At 37.3% G+C, this 24410-nt stretch overlaps 1 protein-coding gene across 3 annotated transcripts in view; it reads right to left on the reverse strand.

Annotated features, from left to right (window-relative positions):
• The window catches only part of CGNL1 (cingulin like 1), a 211311-nt gene that overhangs the window by 99771 nt on the left and 87130 nt on the right, over nt 1-24410 (reverse strand). For all 3 annotated transcript variants that reach the window (XM_043987782.1, XM_043987783.1, XM_043987781.1), the window contains one exon: nt 17358-17570. In XM_043987782.1, the coding sequence (XP_043843717.1) occupies nt 17358-17570 (213 nt within the window). The remainder of the gene's footprint in view (nt 1-17357; nt 17571-24410) is intronic.

Here is a 24410-nt window from a genome sequence, read left to right on the forward strand (position 1 = left end):
CATGCTATCCAACTTCCCCACAATAATGTAACACACCATCCTGTCTGTGCCCAATTCTCATCACCATTCAGCAACCAAAACACGTCAGTTATTTCTACACAGAATCTCTCTAATCTGCCCTATCATTTCTATGTCCATTGCCAAAACCATTGTATTGCTTAATTATCCTTTTTTTGCATTACTGTAACTTTTTCCATCAGTCTCCTTTTCTCTAATCTTTATTCTACAACTCCAAATTAAAGACTTTTAACAACCATATTACCCCACTGTCTAAAACCCTTTGATATCTGAATCTCTACTGCTGCTGGATCAAGTTAAAATTCCCAATCTGTGTCTCAGAGACCCTCTGATAACTACTGCCTCCCCAATAAACCCTTGATGCTTCCTGATCATGCCCAACACAACAAACAACATTTACAATCATTCAGAATTGTTGGCCTTCAAAAAGACTTTCTTGGAACTATATAAAAAAACAACTTCAAAACAATGGGCAAGAAAGTGACATTGACATAAAATGTTATGGTTAGATGAGATCTTGAAGATCATCTAGTTTCAAGCCTCTTGTTTTAAAGGAGCAATCTGAGACATAGAGATGGAAGGGATTAGCCCAAAGTCACCAAGCCAGTGATGTGGCAGAGCCAAGGCTATATAAACCTGCAAATTCTCAGAGTATTTTCTCCATCATATTACACTACCAAACATATACATATGTGAACCCAAAAGTTGTTAGTTAAAATTTTTCTTAATTAAAACATTTTTTTATTCACTAGGGAGACTGGAAAGGAACAATGGAACAAACCTTTTTAAAAAGCAAAGAATCTGGGGGGTTTTTTTCTTTGTAAAAATGACCTCCATTTGAAAGAACAATTTTCTAGGAGTAAGAAGCTTTGGAATATATTCCTGGCTCTGTCATTAAGTAGCTTAGGCAAGCTACAACCCCTCTGAGTTCCTCAGTTTTCTCATCTAAAAAATGGAATAAAAGATGCTCTACCTATCTCACAAGATTGTGGTGAAAATGAAATAAGATTTGAAAAGTATAAAATGTTGTTTTGCATGACTACACATGTATAACTTACATTGAATTTTGCTTGAGTTCTTAAGGGGAGGTGGGGAAGGAGGGAAGAAGAGAATTTGGAACACAAAGTTTTAAAAATTCATGTTAAAATTTGTTTTTACATGTAACTGGGGGAAAAATTCTAAATAAATACAAAGTATAGGGGCAGCTAGGTGGCACAGTGGTTAGAGCACCAACCCTGGAGTCAAGAGGACCTGAGTTCAAATCCAGCCTCAGACACTTGACACTTACTAGCTGTGTGACCCTGGGCAAGTCACTTAACCCTCACTGTCCTAAAGGGGGAAAAAAATAAATAAATACAAAGTATAAAATGCTATATAGATGTAAGGTTCTTATTGCTATTATTACTGTCATCATCATGCTCCCTAAGTTAGGATTTTCCTATTTTAAACAAAATGAGGGTCAAAGTAGAGAATATATATAAATGTTTTATTTACACATTGATTCTATGTCCATTGATCCTCTTCTGTTTCTTACACTTTTTATTATTCAGAAAACGAATTTTCATTTTTTAATAACTTGATACCACCACTACATTTCAGCTTTTCTTCCCTCAGTGTCTAAACCATGTCGGTTATGTTTAAAAAACAAAACAAAACAAAACAAAACACCTTTTCCCCCTCCAAGAAAGCCTTCAAGTTTCACCTGCTCATTTCAAATAGTACAAGTGTACAGGTGTTACAGCGTGGTTGTTTCCACTACTCCTTAAACAGCACTCTTCACCAATATGCACAGGCCCTTCTAATACCAAGGCAAACAGGACTGTTGGGTGGTCTACTTAAGACTTAACTTAGGACCAGTGCCAGGAAGACATAGCTAATGATCTCAGTGGAAAATTCTCATTTCCATCCTTGCTGAAGATGCCAGGCCAGCCAAGAAAACTATAAAATTCCACATATTATTCCCAGTTTCACTGTTGATCTCTGGGGTCAAAGTCCTGCTCATCATCATTAATAATTATCATTAACAGCAAAACTTTTATATAATGCTTCAGGGTTTACAAAGTGATTTTCTCTTAATAGTCCTGGGAGGTGAGCAATGTATGCATGGTGGCCCCCATATTACAGGTGAGAAAACTGAGGTTCCACTAACACACAGCTATCACTTTCAATGCAGCAGATGCCCAAGAGGGAAGAGTTGTTTTTGCTTTTCATTTTTTATTTGATCTTAGTCACAAGAAACATCCTACCAAAATTTCAGTTACCATATTCTGGAAAAGGGAAAACACATCTCTTTTTACAGACTTGTATAGAATTGCTGGGGAACAAAACATCCTCAAGAGAAGGCAAAACTGAAAACTCTTTGGGTCAAAATTACTGCTGCCTTTTTTTTTTTTTATTTTAATCTCTGCTGCTATGCTTCCAAAAATTGTTCCTCCCAAATATAGTAATGTTTTACATAATCATACATGTATAACCCATATCTGATTGTTTTCCACCTCAGGGAGGCGGTAGGGGAGGAAGGGAAAGAGGAATAAAAATTGGAACCTGAAACTATAAATAAAGTTAATTATCAAAAATTGTTCCTCCCATATTCAGTAATACCATCACCACTTTGTGCAATCAACACATACTAGATACATAATAAATAAAAAATAGCACTAGTACTAGATTCTAGAACAGTAATTTTGAAATTCACCCCCCAAAAAATGCTCAGGTGCTCATATAGGAATGAAAGAGATAACAAAAAAGCAGCCTTGTCCATCATTTCCTATCCCTAAGATTCTTCTTGGAATCTCAAGAGTTCCACAAATACCAAGTGAACACCAATGTCTTTAATAAAACTTTATACAAAGCAAGATTCTCCAAGGGCCTTCAATAGAACATAAATTCTTTGAGGGAAAATTGTACCATTTATGTCTTTGAATCTCCAGGACCCAACAATCTGACATTGTGGATAGCATGCTCATCCTGTAACCAGGAAGACCTGAATTTAAATCCAGCCTCAGACCCTGGACAAGTCACTTAACCTCCTTTTGCCTCAGTTTTCTCAAGTGTGAAATGAGGATAATAATAGCACCTAGTTTGTAGGGTTGTTGTATATATCAATACTTGTCAAATTCTTAGTACAGTGCCTGGTACATAGTAGACACTACATAAATGCTTATCTCCTTCCCTAACAATCTGCCTTACACATAATAGGTTGCTTGATAAATGTTTACTGAATTTGGATTTTCTTATTGAAGAGAGAGTCCTTTGTGAAGGGTAAAAAAGAAGCCTGAAGATGAGTTGAAATGACTTGTCTGACTGAAGAAATAAGAAGAAAATAGAGAGTGTCTACCTACACACTGTCTACACACATTAAAACCCTCCACCAAGGGGCAGCTAGGTGGTGGAGCGGATAAAGCACTGGCCTTGGATTCAGGAGGACCTGAGTTCAAATCCAGCCTTAGACACTTGACACTTAACTAGCTGGGTGACCCTGGGCAAATCACTTTAACCCTCATTGCCCTGGAAAAAAAAAAAAGATAAAACAAAACAAAACAGAAAAACCTACCACACATGAACTGATGATGAGTGAGATGAGCAGAACCAGAAGGACATTGTACACAGTATCATCAACGTTGTGTGTTGATCAACTGTGATGGACTAGATTCTTCTCACCAATGCAATGGTACAGGAGAGTTCCAGGGGACTCATGATGGAAGGGGATCTCCAAATCCAGAAAACAAAAAAGAACTGTGGAGTATGGATGCTAATTGAACAATACTATTTCTTTTGTTTTTGGAGCTGTTGTTTTTCTATTTTGAGGTTTTTCCTTATTGCTCTGATTCTTCTCTCATAACATGACTAATGCAAAAATATGTTTAATGTTTTATATATATATATAAACCTATATCTGATTACCTGCTGTCTAGGGGAAGGAGAAAAATTTGAAATGTAACTGGAAAAAAATAAAATACTTTTATCAGAAAAAACCCCCACAACACAACAGTGACTGGTAACCTTCTGGAAGGTCATCATGCCTTCTACCCCACCTGTCACTGTACATGAACTGTGCACAATAAGAATTTTAATAAACACTGGTTGTGCGGTATGGAGGATCTGTTGTCCTCCTCCCTGTGACCATCCCTTGAGACTTCTAGAAAAAAGCCTGACTTGAACCACTTGACTTTTTATACAACTTTTAAATACAATTAAACTCTTAATGATGCAATTGGAGCTGTTAGAAAAATTGAACAGTCTTTTGAAAGGAAAAAAAAAATCAACACCAAAGCAGTAATGACCCTGGGGGTTAAGTTAAAAAGCATTTCATCTCATTCCAAAAAAAAAAAAAAACAACCCACCAAACCAAACCAAACATTAAAAGTACAGAACACTACAAAGAAATTCCCGAGGCCCAGCAAAGGATTTCCGGCAGTTAATACTTCATAAAACAGCCTTCATTAAAAAGGCTGCTGGCTTTTCTGATTACGAGTAGAAAATTAGAGGATCTCTCCCTTCCATTCGTGTTGCTATGTCCTGTGGTAGTGACTGGGAGTTTCAATTGCCCACAGAGAATGTGTCTGCCCACGCAGGAGGAAGACTGGATAACTGGTACACATTAGGATTATGCAAGCAAATTGACCATTTTTATTAAATAGAACCACAGTATAGAGAAGGCAGCCGTGTCCTTTTGTGGCCAAAAACCTCTATGGATTAACACTGAAGGCAGCTGAATTTTTAACATATGTAAATAAAGTCACACTCCTTCTGTGTTATATTTTCTCTGACCTCATAATCTATGTACGGTGGGTTTCTTCTAATGGCTTTACCATGAACTTTCCCTGTAAAATTTTGTATACCTTGAGGTCTAAGTAACAAGTTTAAACAGGCAGGGCAGTTTTTCAATGCCTCTAGAGACAGCAGCTGGGTACAAGGCCTAAGGACTCCCAGAAAAATGCTGTAAAAATGACTTTTAAAAACTGCTGAAAATTCACAGTTTGTGTTAAGGAGGACTATCAAGAGAGTTTAGGCAGTAAATAGAGAAGGGGAAAACGTGGCACAGGCCTCTAGGATTACATCAAAACCGCCTGTTCTTAGACATTCATACTGCATGTACTTAGGATACACACAACCTCCACTCCTGTAGAAAGGAAGGACAGTGTGCTTCTGGGTATATCATAGGAACACAGGATTGTTCTACATGTAGGGCTGGAAGGGACCTCAGAGGCCCTCCAATGCAGCCCCATTAGTTTAAAGATAAGGAAGATGAGACTTAAGAAAGGCCAAGTTTTGGGGCAGCTAGATGGCGCAGTGGTTAAAGCACCGGCTCTGGATTCAGGAGTACCTGAGTTCAAATCCGACCTCAGACACTTGACACTTACTAGCTGTGTGAGCCTGGGCAAGTCACTTAACCCCCATTGCCTAAAAAAAAAAAAAAAAAAGAAAGGCCAAGTTTTCACACAAGAAGTGGGATTCAAACCCGGGTCCTCTGAATCAAAAGTCAGTGCTCTTCCCATGGTACCACAGCACTTCTGTGTTGAATATGATGATAATATCAAGCATTCATATGATTCTTTAAGATTTGCAAGTATTTTTAAGTATTATCTTATTTGATCCTCACTAAAACCCTGGGAGGTAAGTGATATTATTATTCCCATTTTACTGATGATAATGATAATAATATTATTAAAAAGTATAAAAACTAGGGGCAGCTAGGTGGCGCAGTGGATAAAGCACTGGCCTTGGATTCAGGAAGATCTGAGTTCAAATCCGACCTCAGACACTTGACACTTAATAGCTGTGTGACTCTGGGCAAGTCACTTAACCCCAACTGCCTAAAAAAAAAAAAAAGTATAACAACTAACATTCATGTAGTGGTTACTATGTCCCAGGCACTGTGCTAAGTACTTCACAACTATTATCCCATTTGATCTTTACAACCACCCTGGGAGGAAGGTGCTATTATTATTAATCCCATTCTACAGATGAGGAAACTGAGGCAAACAGAGGTAAAGTGACTTGCCCAGGGTTCCACGGCTGGTAGGGGTTGAGACAGGATTTGAACTCATCTTCTTGGCTCCAGGTCCAGTGTCCTATCCTCTGTGCCACCTAGCTGCCCTATGATATTATCTATTACAGAGAGTGTCCAGAAGCTGTTCTCCAACTATAATTTAGAATACGGAAGGGCAAATACGTTTAAAAGTATAGCAGTGGGGGCAGCTAGGTGGCACAGTGGATAAAGCACCAGCCCTAGATTCAGGAGGACCTGAGTTCAAATCCGGCCTCAGACACTTAACACTTACTACCTGTGTGACCCTCGGCAAGTCACTTAACCCCAATTGCCTCAACAACAACAACAACAACAACAACAAAAAAGTATAGCAGTGGAAAGTGGGGGTAAACATTCTGTTTGATTTCTTAACAGTGAAGAGTTTACTGGTTGGTTTACTGATATGTCATAACAATGATAATGTTATTCCTAATATATGTATGTATATATAGATGATATATATGTGGATATATTATGTCTAATGTTATATGAACAATGTTCATATCCATGTAGTGCTCTCAAATTTACCAAATGCTTTCTTCCTCACAACCATCCTGTGAGGGAAAGGGTATATAAGTATTAATCCCATTTTACAGATAAGGGAACCAACCTTCAGGTTCTTAAACATAGAGTCTTCCAAAGCCAAGACCAATGAAAGGCTATAATAAGTCTGTGATCTGGAGGTCTTTAAGAATTTCTCCAGTGGATAGAGCACTGGCCCTGTATTCAGAGGGACCTGAGTTCAAATCTGACCTCAGATACTTGACATTTACTAGCTGTGTGACCCTGGGTACGTCACTTAACTCCCATTGGCCCACCAAAAACAAACAAACAACAACAAAAAAGAATTTCTCGGGGGCTAGGTGGCACAGTGGATAAAGCACTGGCCTTGGATTCAGGGGGACCTGAGTTCAAATCTGGCCTCAGACCCTTGACAATTACTAGCTGTGTGACCCTGGGCAAGTCACTTAACCCTTACTGCCCTGCAAAAAAGAAAAAAATTCTCCTTCCATGATTTTAGTGGCGTTGTACTCAAATGGAATTTCTGGTATCTTCCACCTCAGATATTATTTGATTTTATGATTCTAAAACATGATCACCAGCCTATGAGCAAAAGATTCCTTTTTTTAGATCTAATTTTAGAATGAGGCACCTAGATAGCATAATGGATAGAACATTGGACCTGGAGTCAAGAAGACCTGAGTTCAAATTCCACTTCAGACACTTATTAACTGTGTGACCCTAGACAAGATGCTCTTAAACTCTCTCAGCCTGTTTCCTCATATATGAAATGGGAATAATAATAACACCCACCTGCCAGGGTTATTGTGAGAATAAAATATTTGAAGCTCTATATAACTGCTACTACTATTTTTAACAGCATTATTCCTTTTTGTCACCATATGTGCTCTCATTTTTATTCTTTTTCTTTGAGGATAAGAAAGGAAAGAAACAAGTGTTTATTAATTATCTATGTCCTAGGCACTGTGCTGCATGCTTCACAAATATTAACTCTTTTAATCCTTCCAAGATCCCTGGGAGATTGGTGTTATTATTATCCCCTATTACAGGGCTGGAAACTGAAGCAGGAGATGTTAAAGGTGATTTACCCAGAGGTTGGATTTGAACTCAGGTTTTCCTGACTCCAGGCCCAGTGCTGAATCTACTGGAATAGGAAAGTATGGTATACAGCCTCCTTCTTTCATGACTAAAAAATTCTACAAAGTTCTAGTCCAGAGAGCACTCCCAAGATGACTCCTCTATATCTAACCCAAATTTGGTTGTTTTAAGATCTCTGGATTATCCTTCTAACACCATTAACTCCTTCACTATCTAGGGTTCAGGTCAGGTGAAATCCCTGGGCCAGTTGTCAGCTGCAGGCCATACCAGTCTCTTGAGATAAGAGAAATCTGAAACTTTTCCAGATGTGAACATGATTAAAGCACAAAGACCAAGGCGATGAAGAGCAATAGAACACTTAAAAGCTCTACAGTTTTAACAGTGAAAGCAAATGAATCCTTAACATGTGTAAATAAAATGAGCTTCATTCAACATCACCACCCAAATCATACTCCCTCTGTGTCACACTCTCTATGATCCTATAATCTATGCCTGATGGGTTTCTTCTAATGACTTGCCAAGATCATTAAGAAGATTTCTGCTTTGTGGAAAAATTTGGCTCTATTTGTTGACCCCTTTAGGCAGAAAATGGAACACAAAGCAAGCTTCGAATTAACCAGAGAAGATGCTATGTAAAAGCATAGAAAAATGCCTTAAAAATCCAAGTAAATCAAGGTACAACAGTAATAATTTCCAAAATGCCCCATCAACAAGAGATAGATTAAAGGGGAGGGAGGAGAACTAGTAAGACAATAGCATATACCCTGATAGATTCAGTCACTATATTAGTTTTTTTTTTTTCTGGTCTTTTTCTTTATCACAAGGGACAATTCACTGGGGGAATGTGAAATGACTATGATGCTAAGATAAAAGGAATCAAAAAAATTTTTGGAAGGTAAATGAGTAAGAGCACAGAATAAATCATTGTCTCTACTTTCATAAGATCGCTGATTTCAGATCTGCAAAGAATCTTAGAGGCCTTGTAGTCCAAACCCCTTCATTTTACAAATGAGGACACTGAGACCCAGAGAGAGTAATAGATATACCCAAATTCACACAGGAAGAAACAGAACTGGGATTTAAACTTACGGTCCAACTGTTAAATGGGGACGCCGATGCCTGGGCTCAATCTTCCTCATTCTAAAGATGATTTGACACAGAGATCTAACATTAGCAACAGAACGGACCCTAGGGGATCACTCAATACAGATCAGACCACCTCATAGATGAAGATACTTAGGTCCACAGAGATTAAATGACTCATCCTTTGAGGCTCACTCAGCTCAAATACCACCTTCCTACAGGAAGCCTGACTTGATCATCCCAACCTCTAGTGCTTCTCTCCCAAACTACCTTGTGTGGAACTACTTTATTGTATATATTTTCCTAAGAGGGGGTTGTCTCCCCTCTTAGAATATAATCTCTTTGTGAACAAGGATTGTTTCATTGCTTGTACTTGTAACAAATACTTCCTACCTGCTCTATGCCTAGCATATAGTAGTCATTTAATAAATATTGACTGATTCACCGACATACCCACGGATACACTGGTTATTAAGTAGCGATACTAGTTTTCAAATCCAGGTCTTGTGACTCCAAATCCATTACTGTTTCCACTAGACTTGAATATTTATGTGGTAAAATTGACCAACAACAATTAACATCAATTATACCTACAATTACATAGAGCTTTTAGGGTTTGCAAAGGATTTAACAAACATTAACTCATTTACAAACATTTGGTCATCTGATGGGTAGATACTATTATTATTCTGATTTTACAGATGAGGAAACTGAGGCAGCCAATGCTAAAGTGATTTGCCCTGAATTATACAGCTAGTAATTTTTGGAGACTGGATTTGAACTCAGTCTTCCCAACTCTAGGCCCCATGCCCTAACCACAGAGCCAACTAGCTGCACCTGGTAGTCCACAGTTAATTGTATATTGTCTTTCCTTCTTAGTGGACACTTTAAGATAAAGCCAGATGCTTGAAGAACAATGAAAGTGTCATGCGCCAGGAAAGGTAGCAGGGGATTCTGTATATTGAAACCAGAAAAACCTGGGTTCAAATTCCACCTCTGAAACATACTAGCTGTATGACAAGTCACCTGACCTTTCATGGCTCTATGCAACTCATTAAGCTTATAAGTCTACAGAAAAGGTACTAACGAGCTCCATAGAGAGCATTCCCTCACCTGGGAATTCTCTATACCAAGGAAATCCATCACAGGTCCAGTCCCTATCCCTATATTACTCTCAGCCGCTGGTCATGTTTCTCTTTTCTCCCCAGCTAAGAAAGCAGAGATTGGTAACCTGTAGGTCAGGATCTGAATATCTCAGTTTGTAATTCAAAAAACAAACAAATAAAAAACCTTCATCTGTCTCTCTCAAAATTCCCACAACTTTTCACAATCAGTGATGACAAGATTTCTGTTCCTTCTTCCATGGTGGTCACCTTGCCTGGAAATATTTTGTCCTTCCAAAGAGTAATAAGAATAGGCCAATAGCCAGTGCTACAATTGGCAGGGTTCATGCCCATCTACATCTTTAAGGGCCCACAGTCTTCTGAGGCAACTAGGAAAAGAAAGCAGCATTATCAGGAAATTCTTTCTGAATTGAGAGCCTGGAACAACTGACTATGGAAATAGGGAAGGGAAGGTCATAACTGTCAGTACCCAATAGAATTCCATGATCTTAGAAGTTGGAAGAGACCTCAGGGCCCATTAATCTCAGCTTTCTACAAAGCACTAAGGATTTGTTCATCCCAGAACTTTTACAGTTACTGTTTATTAAGTGCAAGCTAATGAATATATATCTTCTGATTCCATTTTTTCACATTTTTCAGGAAAAGCAGACATAAGAAGGAGGAGGAGAGGAAGAGGACGACGACGACGACGACGACGATGACGATGATGATGATGATGACAACGACTAGCATATGGCAGACAACGGTTAAGTGACTTGCCTAGGGTCCAACAACTATTCGACATCTGAGGCCAAATTTGAACCCATGCCTTCTAGAATTCAGGTCCAGTGCTTTATGCACCAAGTCATCAAGCTACCTTCTATCACTGGATTAGTTTCAAATTCTTCCAATGTCAGTTATCACTTCTGTAACCTTGTCAGGCAAATTCCCAAATTCCTAATCTATAAAATTAGAGAGCAAAGCTAGATGGCTTCCAATGTCCCTGATAGCTCTAAATCAATGGTTTGATAATCATATCAGAAATAATGTATTAATTAAAGACAGCAAAAACATTTGCATACAACTCTAGGAGAAATCAGGTTGGCATTCGAAAATATACCATTCTTCCCATTCCTTTTGCCACCTCACTGATTGAATTAATGGACCACAATATTCATTGAGAAAGAGAAAACAATGCAAATTAAAACAATTCTGAGGTATCCCCTCACATCTATCAGAGGGGCAAATATAACAAAAAAGAAAAATATTAGATGTTGGAGGGGATGTGGGAAAACTGGGACACTAATCCATTGTTGGAGTTGTGAACAGATCCAACCATTCTGGAGAGCAATTTGGAACTAAACCCAAAGGGCTATAAAATTGTGCATCTGGAAATACCATTGCTAGGTTTATATCTCAAAAACTTCCCCCAAAAGAGAAAAAGACTTATTTGTACAGAAATATTGATAGCAGCTCTTTTTGTGATGGCTAAGAATTGGAAATCAAAGAAATGCCCATCAATTGGGGAATAACTAAATAAACTGTGGTATATAATTGTGATGGAATATTACTGTGCTATAAGAAAAGACAAGCAGTATGATTTCAGAAAGGCATAGAAAGACTTATATGAACTGAAGTATAGTGAAGTGAACAGAACCAAGATAACGTTGTGCACAGTGACAGCTGTGAATGACAACTATTCTTGCAATACAAGGATCCAAGACAATCCCAACCTCCAAAGAACCAATACTGATTGAACACAGACGGAAGCATGATATTTTTTCCTTTCATTTTTTCCTTTTATTCAACTTTTCTTACACAAAGTGTTACTAATATGGTAATGTTTCACATAATTGCACATGTATAGCCTATATCTGATTGCTTGCCATCTCAATGAGGGGGGAGAGGAAAGAGGGAAGGAGGGATGGAATTTGGAACTCAAAACTTCAAATAAAAATGCTTATTATTATTATTATTATTAAAAAGAGAGAAAACAAATCAATGAATTATACAACCAAAAAAGATACACAAGTAAAAAACTACAAATGGATTAAGGGAATAATATGAAACAAAGCTAGAAACATAGGTTAGAGTCACACTGTGGAAGGCTTTAAATTCAAAGCTGAAGATTATGTGTTTAATCCTAGAACAGGGAGCCACCAAATGTTTTTAAACAGTGGAATGATAATATTATTTTGTCAGGTATATGGAAGATGGAACTCCTCATGAACCAATACAGCATTATAACACTATGTAGGTATTTAAATATACCATAGGAATACAGTAAATCAAGTTAACAAGAATAATATATTTCATTGCATCAATTATGTTATATTGCTTATGTTGTTTTAATTCAGTTATATTACTCTTATATTAATCCAACAGGGGAAACATAGATATTTGATACAATGTTTGAATCCAAAAATTTGAGCTAAGATGGTGCCTGCTGGGTCAAGTAGTTAATATCGAAGCTAGGAATAAAACCCAGCTGAGTGTACTCTCTAGTACATCACACTGTCTCTTCCTAATTCATTGTGAAAGAGTGCTGGATTTGGAGATCTACGTTCTATTCCTTACTCACCGTTGTAACCATCGGCAAGGCTTTTTACCTCACTGGCCCTCAGTTTCTTCATTGCAAAATGATTGAGTTTGACCATATGACCTTGAAGGTCCCTTCCAGCCCCAAAGCTGTGATCCTATGATCCAATTCAACAAATATTTATTCAGGGACCACTTACGTGCAAGGCACAGTGTGTGAGTCTGTGGATTGATTATTCTACTATAATTATAGTGACAACTCAAATGCAGTAAGCCCCTCTTTCCAAAAAGCTTCATGGTAATTTACTGTTTTTCAATTATGGAATGGTAATTGCAAATGACATGAAATGAAAACTCACTTTGTTTGGCACAATAATAAAAAGCCTGGGAAGCAGCTATATAACTGGGTTGTTATAATTTGGGGACAATTATAAATAGCCATTCCTTGATTTGCCTGTCTTAGCCTTTTTTATATTTGATTTAATTTGATGGAGAAAAGTGAAACTGAATTAATTTTTGTTGCTTTGGGGGACATAGTTCTGATTTTCTCTCTAATTTGATTTTAGTGCGATAGCTGGTTTTAACTGTTATTGACCTTTATATCCATATATGATGGGAAAGCAGTATTGATCCATCAGGGGAAAACAGACAAGACAATATATCTAACACTACATTGCCTTGTTTTGTTTACATTTATTACCTACAGCTTCTGAATCTAGAAGGTTAATGTTAACAGGGTGTGTTCTGGATAACATGCTCAAGTGTAGATGAAGGTGGCTGTGAAGATTAGATCTTAGGAGACAGAGGATAGTGTGGTAGAAAGAGCACAGAACTGGGACTTAGAAGATCTGCTTCTGCCATTTAAAAGCCACATGACCTATGACAAGTCAGTTTCACTAGGCTTCGGTTTCTTCATCTTTAAAATGAAAATAAAACATTTTTACTACCTACCTCAAACACTGGGGTGACTATCAAATAAGAAAATGTATTTGAAAACACATTGAAAACTGTAAATCAGTACCCAGAGGTTCTAAAACTCTGCTCTCAGGGCCACTTTACATTCTTAAAAATTATTGAAGACCTCCCAAAAGAATTTTGTTTATGTAAGTCATATCTATCAATATTTACCTTATAAGAGATTAAAATAACTTAGTATTATTGTTAAAACAATTGTAACCTCAAAGAACCTGGAAAAGGTTTTGGGACACACATCACATTTTGAGAAGTGCTGCGTTAAACAGTTGGAAGATGGTATTGTTTTGTGATTTGTGTTCTGTGATGGTATTGTTCTGTGATCTGAGCCAGTGGGACACAGTAATTTATACTCCTATAAGAAAAGAATGATATTATACTACATAAGCTAATATCATTTTTTTTTCTTTCCTGGTTACTTGCATTATTTTTTTTTTCTCAATCTGGAAGCTCTGGGTTGGGGCTATAATAATACTAGGAGTTTTCATTTGGGAGTTTCTTTCAGGAAGTTACCTGTTGATTCCTTGCATTTCTGCTTTGTGCTCTGATTCTGATCTTTTATGGTTTCTTAAACTATGTCTGCTTCCTGCTCTAGTGCCTAGTCTTGGTATACTTCCTGGTCAGACCCCATTCCCAGTGTCCAAAGACTTCTCTGTCTCTCTAAGCTACCCTGGGCTGGAAAAATTACTCTCTGTGACTTTCATGGATTTCCCAATCAGTATTCAGTCTCATGCATTTTATCGATCCTTATGGAGAGATATAGTGGAGAACACTATGCCATATTGCTTCCTCTCATACATTCATCTTGACTCTGCCCTCTGGTTAGTGTCATGTAGCTATAAACTGTCATTATTATTTTTCTTGAGACAGTATCATATTAGCAGAAAGAACAATGACCTTGAGTCAGAAGACCTACATTCAATTTACCCATTAGTTTTGTGGAAATTAACAAGTCACTTATCACCACTAATCCCTGGATTCCTTATCTGTAAAATGGGATAATTATAGTTGCCCTATCCCATGGGACAGGGAAGTTGTTAGAAAAGCACTCTGTAGAAAAGAATAAAGAAAACAAGCATTTATTAAGAGTCTACTAGGCACTGTGATAAGCAATTCACAAATATTATTTTATTTGATCCACACAACTTTGAGAAGTAGGTGCTCTTTGATAATAGCACCTCCTATTATCATCCCCATTTATAGCAGAAGAAAATGAGACAGATAGAAGTCAAGTGACTTGCCCAGGATGACATAGTTAATATGTGTCTGAGGCTAGATTTGAGCTCAGGTCTTTCTGACCTCAGACCCAGTATTCTATCCACTGCACCACCTATTTATGTCATACTTTGCAAAGCTTACTATAAATACAAGGGTAGGTTTTTTTTGTTTTGTTTTGCTGTGGTTTTTTTGTGTGGGGGACAATGAGGGTTAAGTGAATTGCCCAGGGTCACACAGTTAGTAATTGTCAAATGTCTGAGGTCCTCCTGAATCCAGGGCCAGTGCTCTATCCATTGCACCACCTAGTTGCCCCCTAAATACAAGTCTTAATTATTATAATAATTAATACAGCACAAGAAGTTTTCATCCTAGTAATTCTCAAAGAAGGTGTCACTTACTGTGACTCAAATCCCTGTCTCTAAAAAATTAGATGGAAGTTAAACTAATAAATGCATGCATGTGATTGAATCTCCTGACTTTCCATGAGTCCTAATTCCTCACAGAAAAGGAAAATACTGTGCCATGAGAAAACCAAAAAAAGTTTGAGAACCACTGTATTGGAGGATACTGAAAGATACGGGGCCTCTCCTGTGATGGGAGGTAAACAGTAAGTAAACAGTGTGGGAGAAGAGAGGTGTCACCTCTGTTGATAAAGAGAAAATCCCATCACGGTCACCTCTTCCTGTCAACTGTCTCTTCTTCACGTTCTCCATGGACATTTTTTTTTTTCAGTGACCTCAGAATCTGTAGGTTCTCAACGAAATCATTGTGCAGCATTGGGGAATGAAGTTACAGTATTCCAGTTCAGTGGAAGGAAGTAATAATACCAGTTAGCTATGGAGATGCCAACAGCACAGACCAACAGTGGAGAGGAAGATGTAGAGTTAATTCCTGAACACTGGGAAATATGTGCCCAAGGGCTTCTCGGTGTGCTCTTCAGAAAGTATTCTCTGAGAGGAAGTAGAAACCAAGCCTTTTCTTAGCAGGATTTTAGATTGGGAGGGTGTTTGTGAATGCTGGGTAGGGCAATCGGCCAGAAAGATCAGCTATTATTGTGAGTAATGCATATGCCCTGAAGAATGTGAGTTTTTCTTGGGTTTCCTTGAATTTCCTTGGATTATGAGTGATTATTTCTGTGCTTTGACCTCTGCTAAAAAAATAGATTATGCAAATTCAATGTCATCCTGTGTCTTCAATAAAAATAAAATGTGGCCTATGAATATCTGGGATACTTCTTTAAGCAGCATAGAGGTCACAACCCCTTCACACTCTAGTGGCCATTTAATAAGTTGCCACCATCAAAAAAAATCATCATTCTGTGGCTACCCTTTTGGTGATAGAGCTGAGATATCAGGTCCTCAGACAGGAGGCTCATACTCTATCATCAGTTTATATTCCAAGCCCAGACCAGGACTTGTGCTACCCTGTCATACCCTTTAGAAGCCCAATCTCCCTCTGTCTAGAGGAGGCATTGAAGGAAGACTTTAAAGAAAGAAATGTAATAATCCTTTGTTAGACTGCAAAGCACTTAAGAAACATGAGGCTAGAAAGCACTGTCAAACCAATTCCTTTTGCAACGAAGAAACTCAGGTTAAAGCCTATGTTTGTACAAGGATTAAATACTAGAGCGGAGATCTTCAAATTTAGCACCCTTTTCACTGCGCCATCAACTGGGAAGTGTGATGTGACAAAGAGAACAATGATGTGGCAGAGAAAACAGTGGCCTAGGTTACTGGTCATGGCTCTGCCACTAATTATTTAACTTAGGACCACCCCAGCAGATATCATATTAATTGAAATATCTGGATTCAAATGTTGTAATAAATACAAGATAAAGGCAATGAAATACATTGTTTTATTGACTTTATAGGGCAAAATTAGCTCACTGGGAAGCTGCAATTGATTAACTTTCTGGAAATCAGTCTCCTTGCCTATAAAATAAGAGGGATAGACTAGCAGATCTTTAAAGTCCCTTCTGGCTCCAAAATTCTATGATGCTCAGTGTTCTATTTCCTAAGAACCATATTCTGACAAACTGCAGAGCACATCAATATAACCAGGCTGATTTAAACCAGAAAATAGGTTTTCTACAAACTCATCATGCTCTATTCAAATAGTCCATGAAATTTCAAAACACCTGTCTTTTCATTTCTCTCGTCATTCAACAGACAACATAAAAAGGACTTCCACATCTGCCAAAATCTGTTTTGAGAAGCCAAGATTCAATTTTTTAAAAATGCTTTTCTGTGAAGGATACAAGATGTATTAATCAAGGCAACTACCTCCCCTAGAAGTTGATGACAAAAAGAATGAAAGGTCTACCAAAAAAAAAAAAAAAAGCACTAAGTCAGGATAGAGATATTATAGGGCAGGGGCCAGAGATTTCTAGTTCTAGTCTCAAATTCTTCTGTCAGTGAAATGACTCATACTCCCTTTACCTCTAGCCACTTAATAATATCAAGAATAAAATGCTTTACTCCAACCCAAGGAAGAATGCTGAGTAAATGAAAAATTAATGTTTTAGTAAACTTGGAACAATTTAAAAGTCTTTTTAGGATCACTTTAGACACATGAAGTTGATAACTAGAAGAAATCCTTTATCCTTAGCTCATAAGCAAGACTGATTTCAATGCCTAGAAAGTGAAAACATTTTTCACACTGATGGATGAAGAGAAAGCAATCTGTTTTTCCATTTTTTATTTCAGAACCAAAACAAGTGCCCTGTTGTGAGATCCACTTCAATGGGACTGGAGGCCCAGATTCAATTCACTCACCTTGGTGGCTTCTTCTACACTCTCTCGAAGAGCCTGGAGTTCTGCATCATACTGCTCCTTGAGTTTATCCATTTCCTGATCATGGCTGGATACTTCTTCCTTTAATGCTCCTTTCAAGGCAGTGAGTTCTCTCTCTCGTTTTCTTAGTAGATCTTCTTGCTCCTCTTTGGCTATCAAAACATCTTGTAGATCCCGCTTTGTTTGTAACAGTTCCTAGAAGAAAAAGAGAGGAAAGGTTAGGAGGAGGGCAAAACTGGAAACTTCTTAAAGTTTGCAAAGAGAAAAACTATAATAATGGTGACCCACATTGCTCAGGAAGTAAATTCAAAGTAAAAATACAGGATGATGGGCTAGTAGATAGTTCAGAATCCTGTGTTGCAGGAGGTTATGCAGTCATTCTAAAATAATAGGAAATTCTAAGAAGAAAAGAAAAGTCGTTCACCTGGAAAATTCACACTTTTTGAAAGATTTATATTTCTAATGAAATGAAGAGCATGTTCTTAACACATCAGAAGTAAATTACTCCAAAATATGCCTCACATTCTCTGGGACATTTTTCTCCCACAGAGCTTATGCCCAGTGGAGGTTCAGAGGCAAGGGTATAAGATCTGTAAGAATTCTTAGGTGCAATTTTCTATCAGTGTGACTGTGGACAAATCACTTAACCTCTTGGTTTCAATATCTTCATTTGTAAACTAAAAAGTATTGTACCAAATTATTTCTAAGGTTCCTTCTCACCTCTAAAATCCTATGATACACACAAAGTACACTGTAACTGCTGCACTACACCATACCTTTGAGAATACATTAAAGTTAGCCAATTTGGCAGGTGTTAATAAGTTGATGAAAAATCCTAATTCATGTTTCTCAGCAACCATGACATTAGCTCTTTCAAGGGATCTTATAAAACAACCTCTCTTCCTTAATGCTGCAGCAATTAGTTAGATGAACTGCTGCTGGTCCCTTGTTGGAGACTGCATTGTAGTTATCTCTGAATCTTCCTTTCTAAATTACTGTTCCTCTTGGATACTCACTAGTTGCCAGACCTTACTTTGGACTCCCCAGAGGTAAGAGATTCCTGGTGCCTCCTGCTTGTATCTTCAGGGCAACTTTCCTGATTCTGACCCATTTCCTGCAATCACATGTTTCCCAATTGTTTTGTTTTTCCAAAATATCAATCCCTCTTTCCCCAATTATCTTTCCCAGGATGTATCTGTGGTTTGTTCTGCCTTGGCCTTTGTTAAGGTTGCCAGCTCCTAGCCTGTTCTATATCAAAATGTTATATCTAATCAGGTATTATTGTTTAAGGGGACTGTATGACAGTAGTCCAGTCAGATTGTAGCATCACTCATCACTGAAGCCTACCAAAATAAGGAAAATGAAACACAAAGGATTTTCAAAACATCAGCTTCAGAAACATGTCTTTATTACCAATTACACCAGGCCACAACTTCCAAGGCCTCTTCCTACTTAAAGATCACAAGCGCTTTCTGGAGAAACTCTTGGGGGAAAAATTTTTTGGAACACCCAAAAAACAAGTGAAAAAAAAAAACCTAAAGAACCTAATTCATAGGTAGAAAGATTATATCCTAGTGGATAAAAACAATGCAAAGCACTAACTAGATGTGATACTCCCTCCAGACCAAGTTTCAGAGGTGATAAGGGAGTGCATTCAAAACTGTAGAGACATATATCACTAGCAAAACACAAAACAGGCACAATATTTTCCAATGGTGCTGAAAAGTTGAAAGACACTGACAAAAGCAATAGAAAAAATTATTTTTCCCCTGGATAATGAAAGCTGCTTCAGTATTATTAACCCATCGGAAATATAAGCTATTTTACACTTCCCAGGAATCACTTGCTTAATTCCATATTTACTGGAAAAGGGGTAAATGACCCAAAGAGCAAGCTGTTAATATATTTCTTTTCAAATAAGAAAGTTTCCGAACTGCAGTTGAAACTAGCCCTCTTTTGGTCTTCTGTCTCATACCCATTATCATAGGATTCTGTAAGTAATGTGCAAACTGATGACCCTAAGTCATCCAGAAGATAATAAATGTATTATAGTCTATATGACATCAAGGAAATATATAATACATTTTAAAAAGGAATTCATGAAACTCAAATTAAAAATAGAAAAGTTCCTGCACAGAAAGGTTAACTATTAGTATATCTAGATCCGCTTTATCACCCCAGATCTTGTTGTAAAGCCCAGATTATGTTTTACTTCATGTCCAGAGTTGGCAAAGTTGATAAAGAAAAAGATACATTAGAAGATCCACTGGAAAAAAAAACACATCAATTTAAAAGTTCTGAGCAACTATGAAAAGGACTGACCAGTTAAAGTTGCAAATTCAGTATAGATGATCTAAAAATCAACAAAATGTGTAATCTCTCACCTGTTCTTAAGTCAATAACACTTCCTGAGTATCTACTTTCTACAGAATAATTAGACAAAAACTATAGGAATACAAAGTCTCTGCTCCTGAATATCGTTAAAATTATTATAAAGACAGGAAAAGCATATAAATCTGTTGTATACATATAAATACACAGAAATGAAAGGTGATATAGGTGTAAATACCCATATAAGCACATAGACACACATGTGTGTATGTACGTGTGTGTATGTATGTATGTGTGTGGGTGGGTGTATATGTGTGTGTTTATAAATTCCATGGGGAGAAAGATCACATTTTATGCCTTCTTTAAAACTTCATTAGGTTTGGGGGCAGCTAGATGGTGCAGTGGATACAGCACTGGCCCTGGATTCAGGAGTACCTGAGTTCAAATCTGGCCTCAGACACTTAACACTTACTAGCTGTGTGACCCTGGGCAAGTCGCTTGACCCCAACTGCCTCACTAAAAAAAAAAAAAATCAAAAACAAAAAACAAAACAAAACAAAGCAAACTTCATTAGGTTTTTATGCATGTTTAAAAAGCTTTATTAAAGGGTAAAATTTATTAGTTTTACTTAGCTCAGAATCTAACTAGCTATATGATCCTGTGAAAGTAATTCAACTTATTTCAGCCTCAGTTTCCTTATCTGTAAAATGAGGATAATTATGGCATCTACCTGAATGGGCTGTTGTTTTTAAGAGTCAGTGTGGTAAAATGGATAGAGAGGTAGCCTGGAAGCCAGGAAGACCAGGGTTCAAGGGCTATCACTGAGATCAATTAACTTTTTAGTGTTCTAGGAAGCCCTCAGACTATAAGTCCCTTGGTAGAAGGCATTTCCTCTCTTGGGAGAACCCTATACTATAGAAACCAGAGGTCTAATCCCTGTTCCTTAGCTTTGTAACTAGAATTGAAAAGAAAGCAGATGAATGAGAAGTACTTTAGAATATAACCTTATGAGTGTGATGGATTATTGCTATGGATCATTCACTGTAAATAAAGGGAAATACAGTTATCCCTTCCACATCAAAAGAGTTGGGGGAATGGCTACCCCTACGACCTGGAAAATATGCATAAAATTTGTTGGCCCTCCCTTCATACCAGAGAAGAAGTCCGAATTATTATGGTATTAAAAGATAAAATGTGTTGATATTAGACAATTCTATACATTTGTTTTATGCCTTTCTGAATATCTAAACATTTTCTGTATGGTCTTCATGTCTGCAGCTTCAGCAAAACTCCCCCAAAATTCCCATTTAATTTCTTATGCTGACCTGCAATATATCAAAACTGCAATGGGGAAAGTTGCAACCTAGAAGGGATAAGTGTACCAGATAAAAGTTTGGGGTCTGGGCCTCCATAAATAAACAGACAGATAAATGAGAATTCAGGTAGAAGAAAAGCAAAAATTATTCCCATCTTCTTAGAGACAATCATGAGGACTCACACAATATACAACATCTTAGAAATGGAAGAAATCTTAGAGGTCACCTAAGACAATTTCTTTAAGCAATATGAGTCTCTTTCTGAGACCCAGAAAGATTAATAATATCAAAGTCAGATCGGGCCAGGAACAAGCTCTCCTGTCTCAGTCCATGGGAATAAACTTTTCCTTCATTTCCTAAGTGATCATAGAAGAAAAAAACTTGGCATCTTAAAGAGAAGCAAGCTAAAATCCATTAGTAGACAATGTCAATGTCTTTTTTTATCCATTTCCCATTTTATTGATCAACAGCTTTTTTAAAAGGTCAGATTGGAGCTACCTCATTTGTTTAACATGTCTTCTTTTCATTTTGGTTCTTTCTTCTGATTGGATGATTTTGATCTCTGCGCTTATAATTAGTCCAGCTAGAGACAGATAACTTGATTTTTAAAATAACAAGTAACTGGAAGAATCAAATAAAGATTCAACTGTTCTTATTTATTGACTATAAAGCCAGCATTTGGTTTATTAGAAGAAAGCAAGAGAGATGCTGAGACCACAAGTTAACTGTTCCTATTAAGTAATTTTCAGAAATTTAACTTCAAATATCTGCTGACAGGAAAGGAGGTTTAAAAGGGGGGGTGGAATTACAGGTTTTTCTTTTAAAATATAAAAAAGGGTAGATTAAGATTGTTAACAATTAGGGATTGTACCTAAATAAAGTGCCTTATTTTTATATTTCTCCAACTCCTAAATTATGCCTCATTTATTTAAAAATGGAATATTTATGGGGGTCTTCTATTCTCTACCTCCTTGTACTCATTTATGGGACTATAAAGTTGTGGTGTAATAGAGAATATACTTTGAGAAAGGCTGATTGTTCTTTTTTCCCACACAGTCATCAAGGATGTCCTGAAAACGTGTAGATTTTCCTTTCAGAGATTTTATATAACTTGGAAAGGAAAGGAATAGCTCCATAGTTATTTTTATTCTTTTAATTGCCTTTATTACTAATAATAAGATCTGATGGGGGGGGGGGGACACTTATTATTTCCTCTTCCCTTCAGATACCTTGAGGACTAATGCTACAACATCCTCAAAATTCTGTCCACTCTAGTATGGATCTCTTCTGTGTATCATTGCTTTAAAGCAGCTGATCTTCCTATCCTATTTTTCTTTATTGTCATATAGTAACTACACTGTTACTAATAAATAAAAGTGTTTATTATTTTACAAATCTTTAGATACTTTTCATTTTCTGGAAATGGGTTTGTTCATTGCCTTCCTGTCACACTTGGCCTAAATGCCCTTGGATTATTTTGGCTTAGTTCAGTCTCTAAGTGTTTTACAAAATTATTTTGTACCTATGCTGAAGATCATTTTTTTTCTTTGTCTTTTTGAGGCAAGTATCACACATAAGGTTTTAAAAACAGTTTATATTAGGAACTAATCTTGCCCTCAGATATTATATCCTTTTAGCCAGGATTTCTAGGTTCCTTAGGTTTCCTCACTGTTGTAACTGATCCACAGTGTTTAAACTTCATTGGGGGGGCAGCTAGGTGGCGCAGTGGATAGAGCACTGGCCCTGGAGTCAGGAGTACCTGAGTTCAAATCCAGCCTCAGACACTTGACACTTACTAGCTGTGTGACCCTGGGCAAGTCACTTAACCCCAATTGCCTCACTTAAAAAAAAAAAAAAACTTCATTGGGGAATAATGAGAGTTTTTGTCAATGTCTTCTTTCATCCATTTCCCATTTTATTGATCAACTGCTTTTTAAAAAGGTCAGATTGGAGCTACCTCATTTGTTTAACATGTCTTCTTTTCATTTTGGTTCTTTCTTCTGACTGGGTAATGATTTTGATCTCTGCGCTTATAATTAGATAGTCCAGCTAGAGACAAATAACTTGATTTTTTTTTTTTGTGGGACAATGGAGGTTAAGTGACTTGCCCAGGGTCACACAGCTAGTAAGTGTCAAGTGTCTGAGGTCGGATTTGAACTCAGGTACGCCTGAATCCAGGGCCAGTGCTCTATCCCCTGCGCCACCTGGCTGCCCCAATAACTTGATTTTTAAAATAACAAGTAACTGGAAGAATCAAATAAAGATTCAACTGTTCCTATTTATTGACTATAAAGCCAGCATTTGGTTTATTAGAAGAAAATGTTAACTAGTTGTCTCCAATACATATGCAAAAAGCATAAGTTTCTTTGAAATATTGAATGAGGAATAACTTTGTCGAACAAAACTCTTGATTACCAAAATCAAGTGAAGTTGAATTGGGGAATTGTATGCTTGCCAAAGGTATTTGCTACTATCATGGAGAATATTCACTAAAGAATTCAAATAGAAGGGAGATTTCCACATCATCAAGAATCTCCCATTTGTCAAAAAAAAAAAATAAAATAAAATAAAAAATTGGGGCAGCTAGGTGGCACAGTGGATAGAGCACTGGCCCTGGAGTCAGGAGGACCTGAGTTCAAATTTGGCCTCAGACACTTAACACTTACTAGCTGTGTGACCCTAGGCAAGTCAGTTAACCCCAATTGCCTCACCAAAAAAAAAAAATTTTAAATTAAGACTCTTCCATTTGTGAATGGCACTGGATGTCCCCAAATCTCTTAAATGAGAGCCATAATCATTCAAAGGATTCAGCCTATTATTCCACACACGAAAAAATTAACTGGATGAAGAATACCCATTGTTCAACTCATAAACATGGCAGGTCCATGCATTATCTTGGAAAGACACAATACATGAACCCAAAATTGAAAAGGAGGAACTTATTATGGCTAAATTGATGTTGAAATATTCTGTTGTGCTTTTATTGGCCTTATTAATGTTTCTTCTTTAAACGAAACCCATCTTTTTAACTTCAATATTCAAAAAATGGGGCAGCTAGGTGGCACAGTGGATAGAGCATTGGCCCTGGATTCAGGAGGACCTGAGTTCAAATCCAGGCTCAGACACTTAACACTTACTAGCTGTGTGACCCTGGGCAAGTCACTTAACCCCAATTGCCTCACCAAAATTAAAAAAACAAATTCAAAAAATATCACCTTCCAATGATGCTATATGGCTTAGAATCCATTAATATCACACTCTTCAAAGAATTAAAATTATAGGTCACATAAAGAGCAATGGAAAAGTTGGTGGAGGGCAATAGTAGGGTTCAACGTGCTACTGCAGAGGAGGAAAAAAATTAAGTCAAGCAGTCAAGAAACATATGCTA

The sequence above is a fragment of the Dromiciops gliroides genome, chromosome 2 (assembly GCF_019393635.1).
Source record: "Dromiciops gliroides isolate mDroGli1 chromosome 2, mDroGli1.pri, whole genome shotgun sequence".
Lineage (NCBI taxonomy): Eukaryota > Metazoa > Chordata > Mammalia > Microbiotheria > Microbiotheriidae > Dromiciops > Dromiciops gliroides.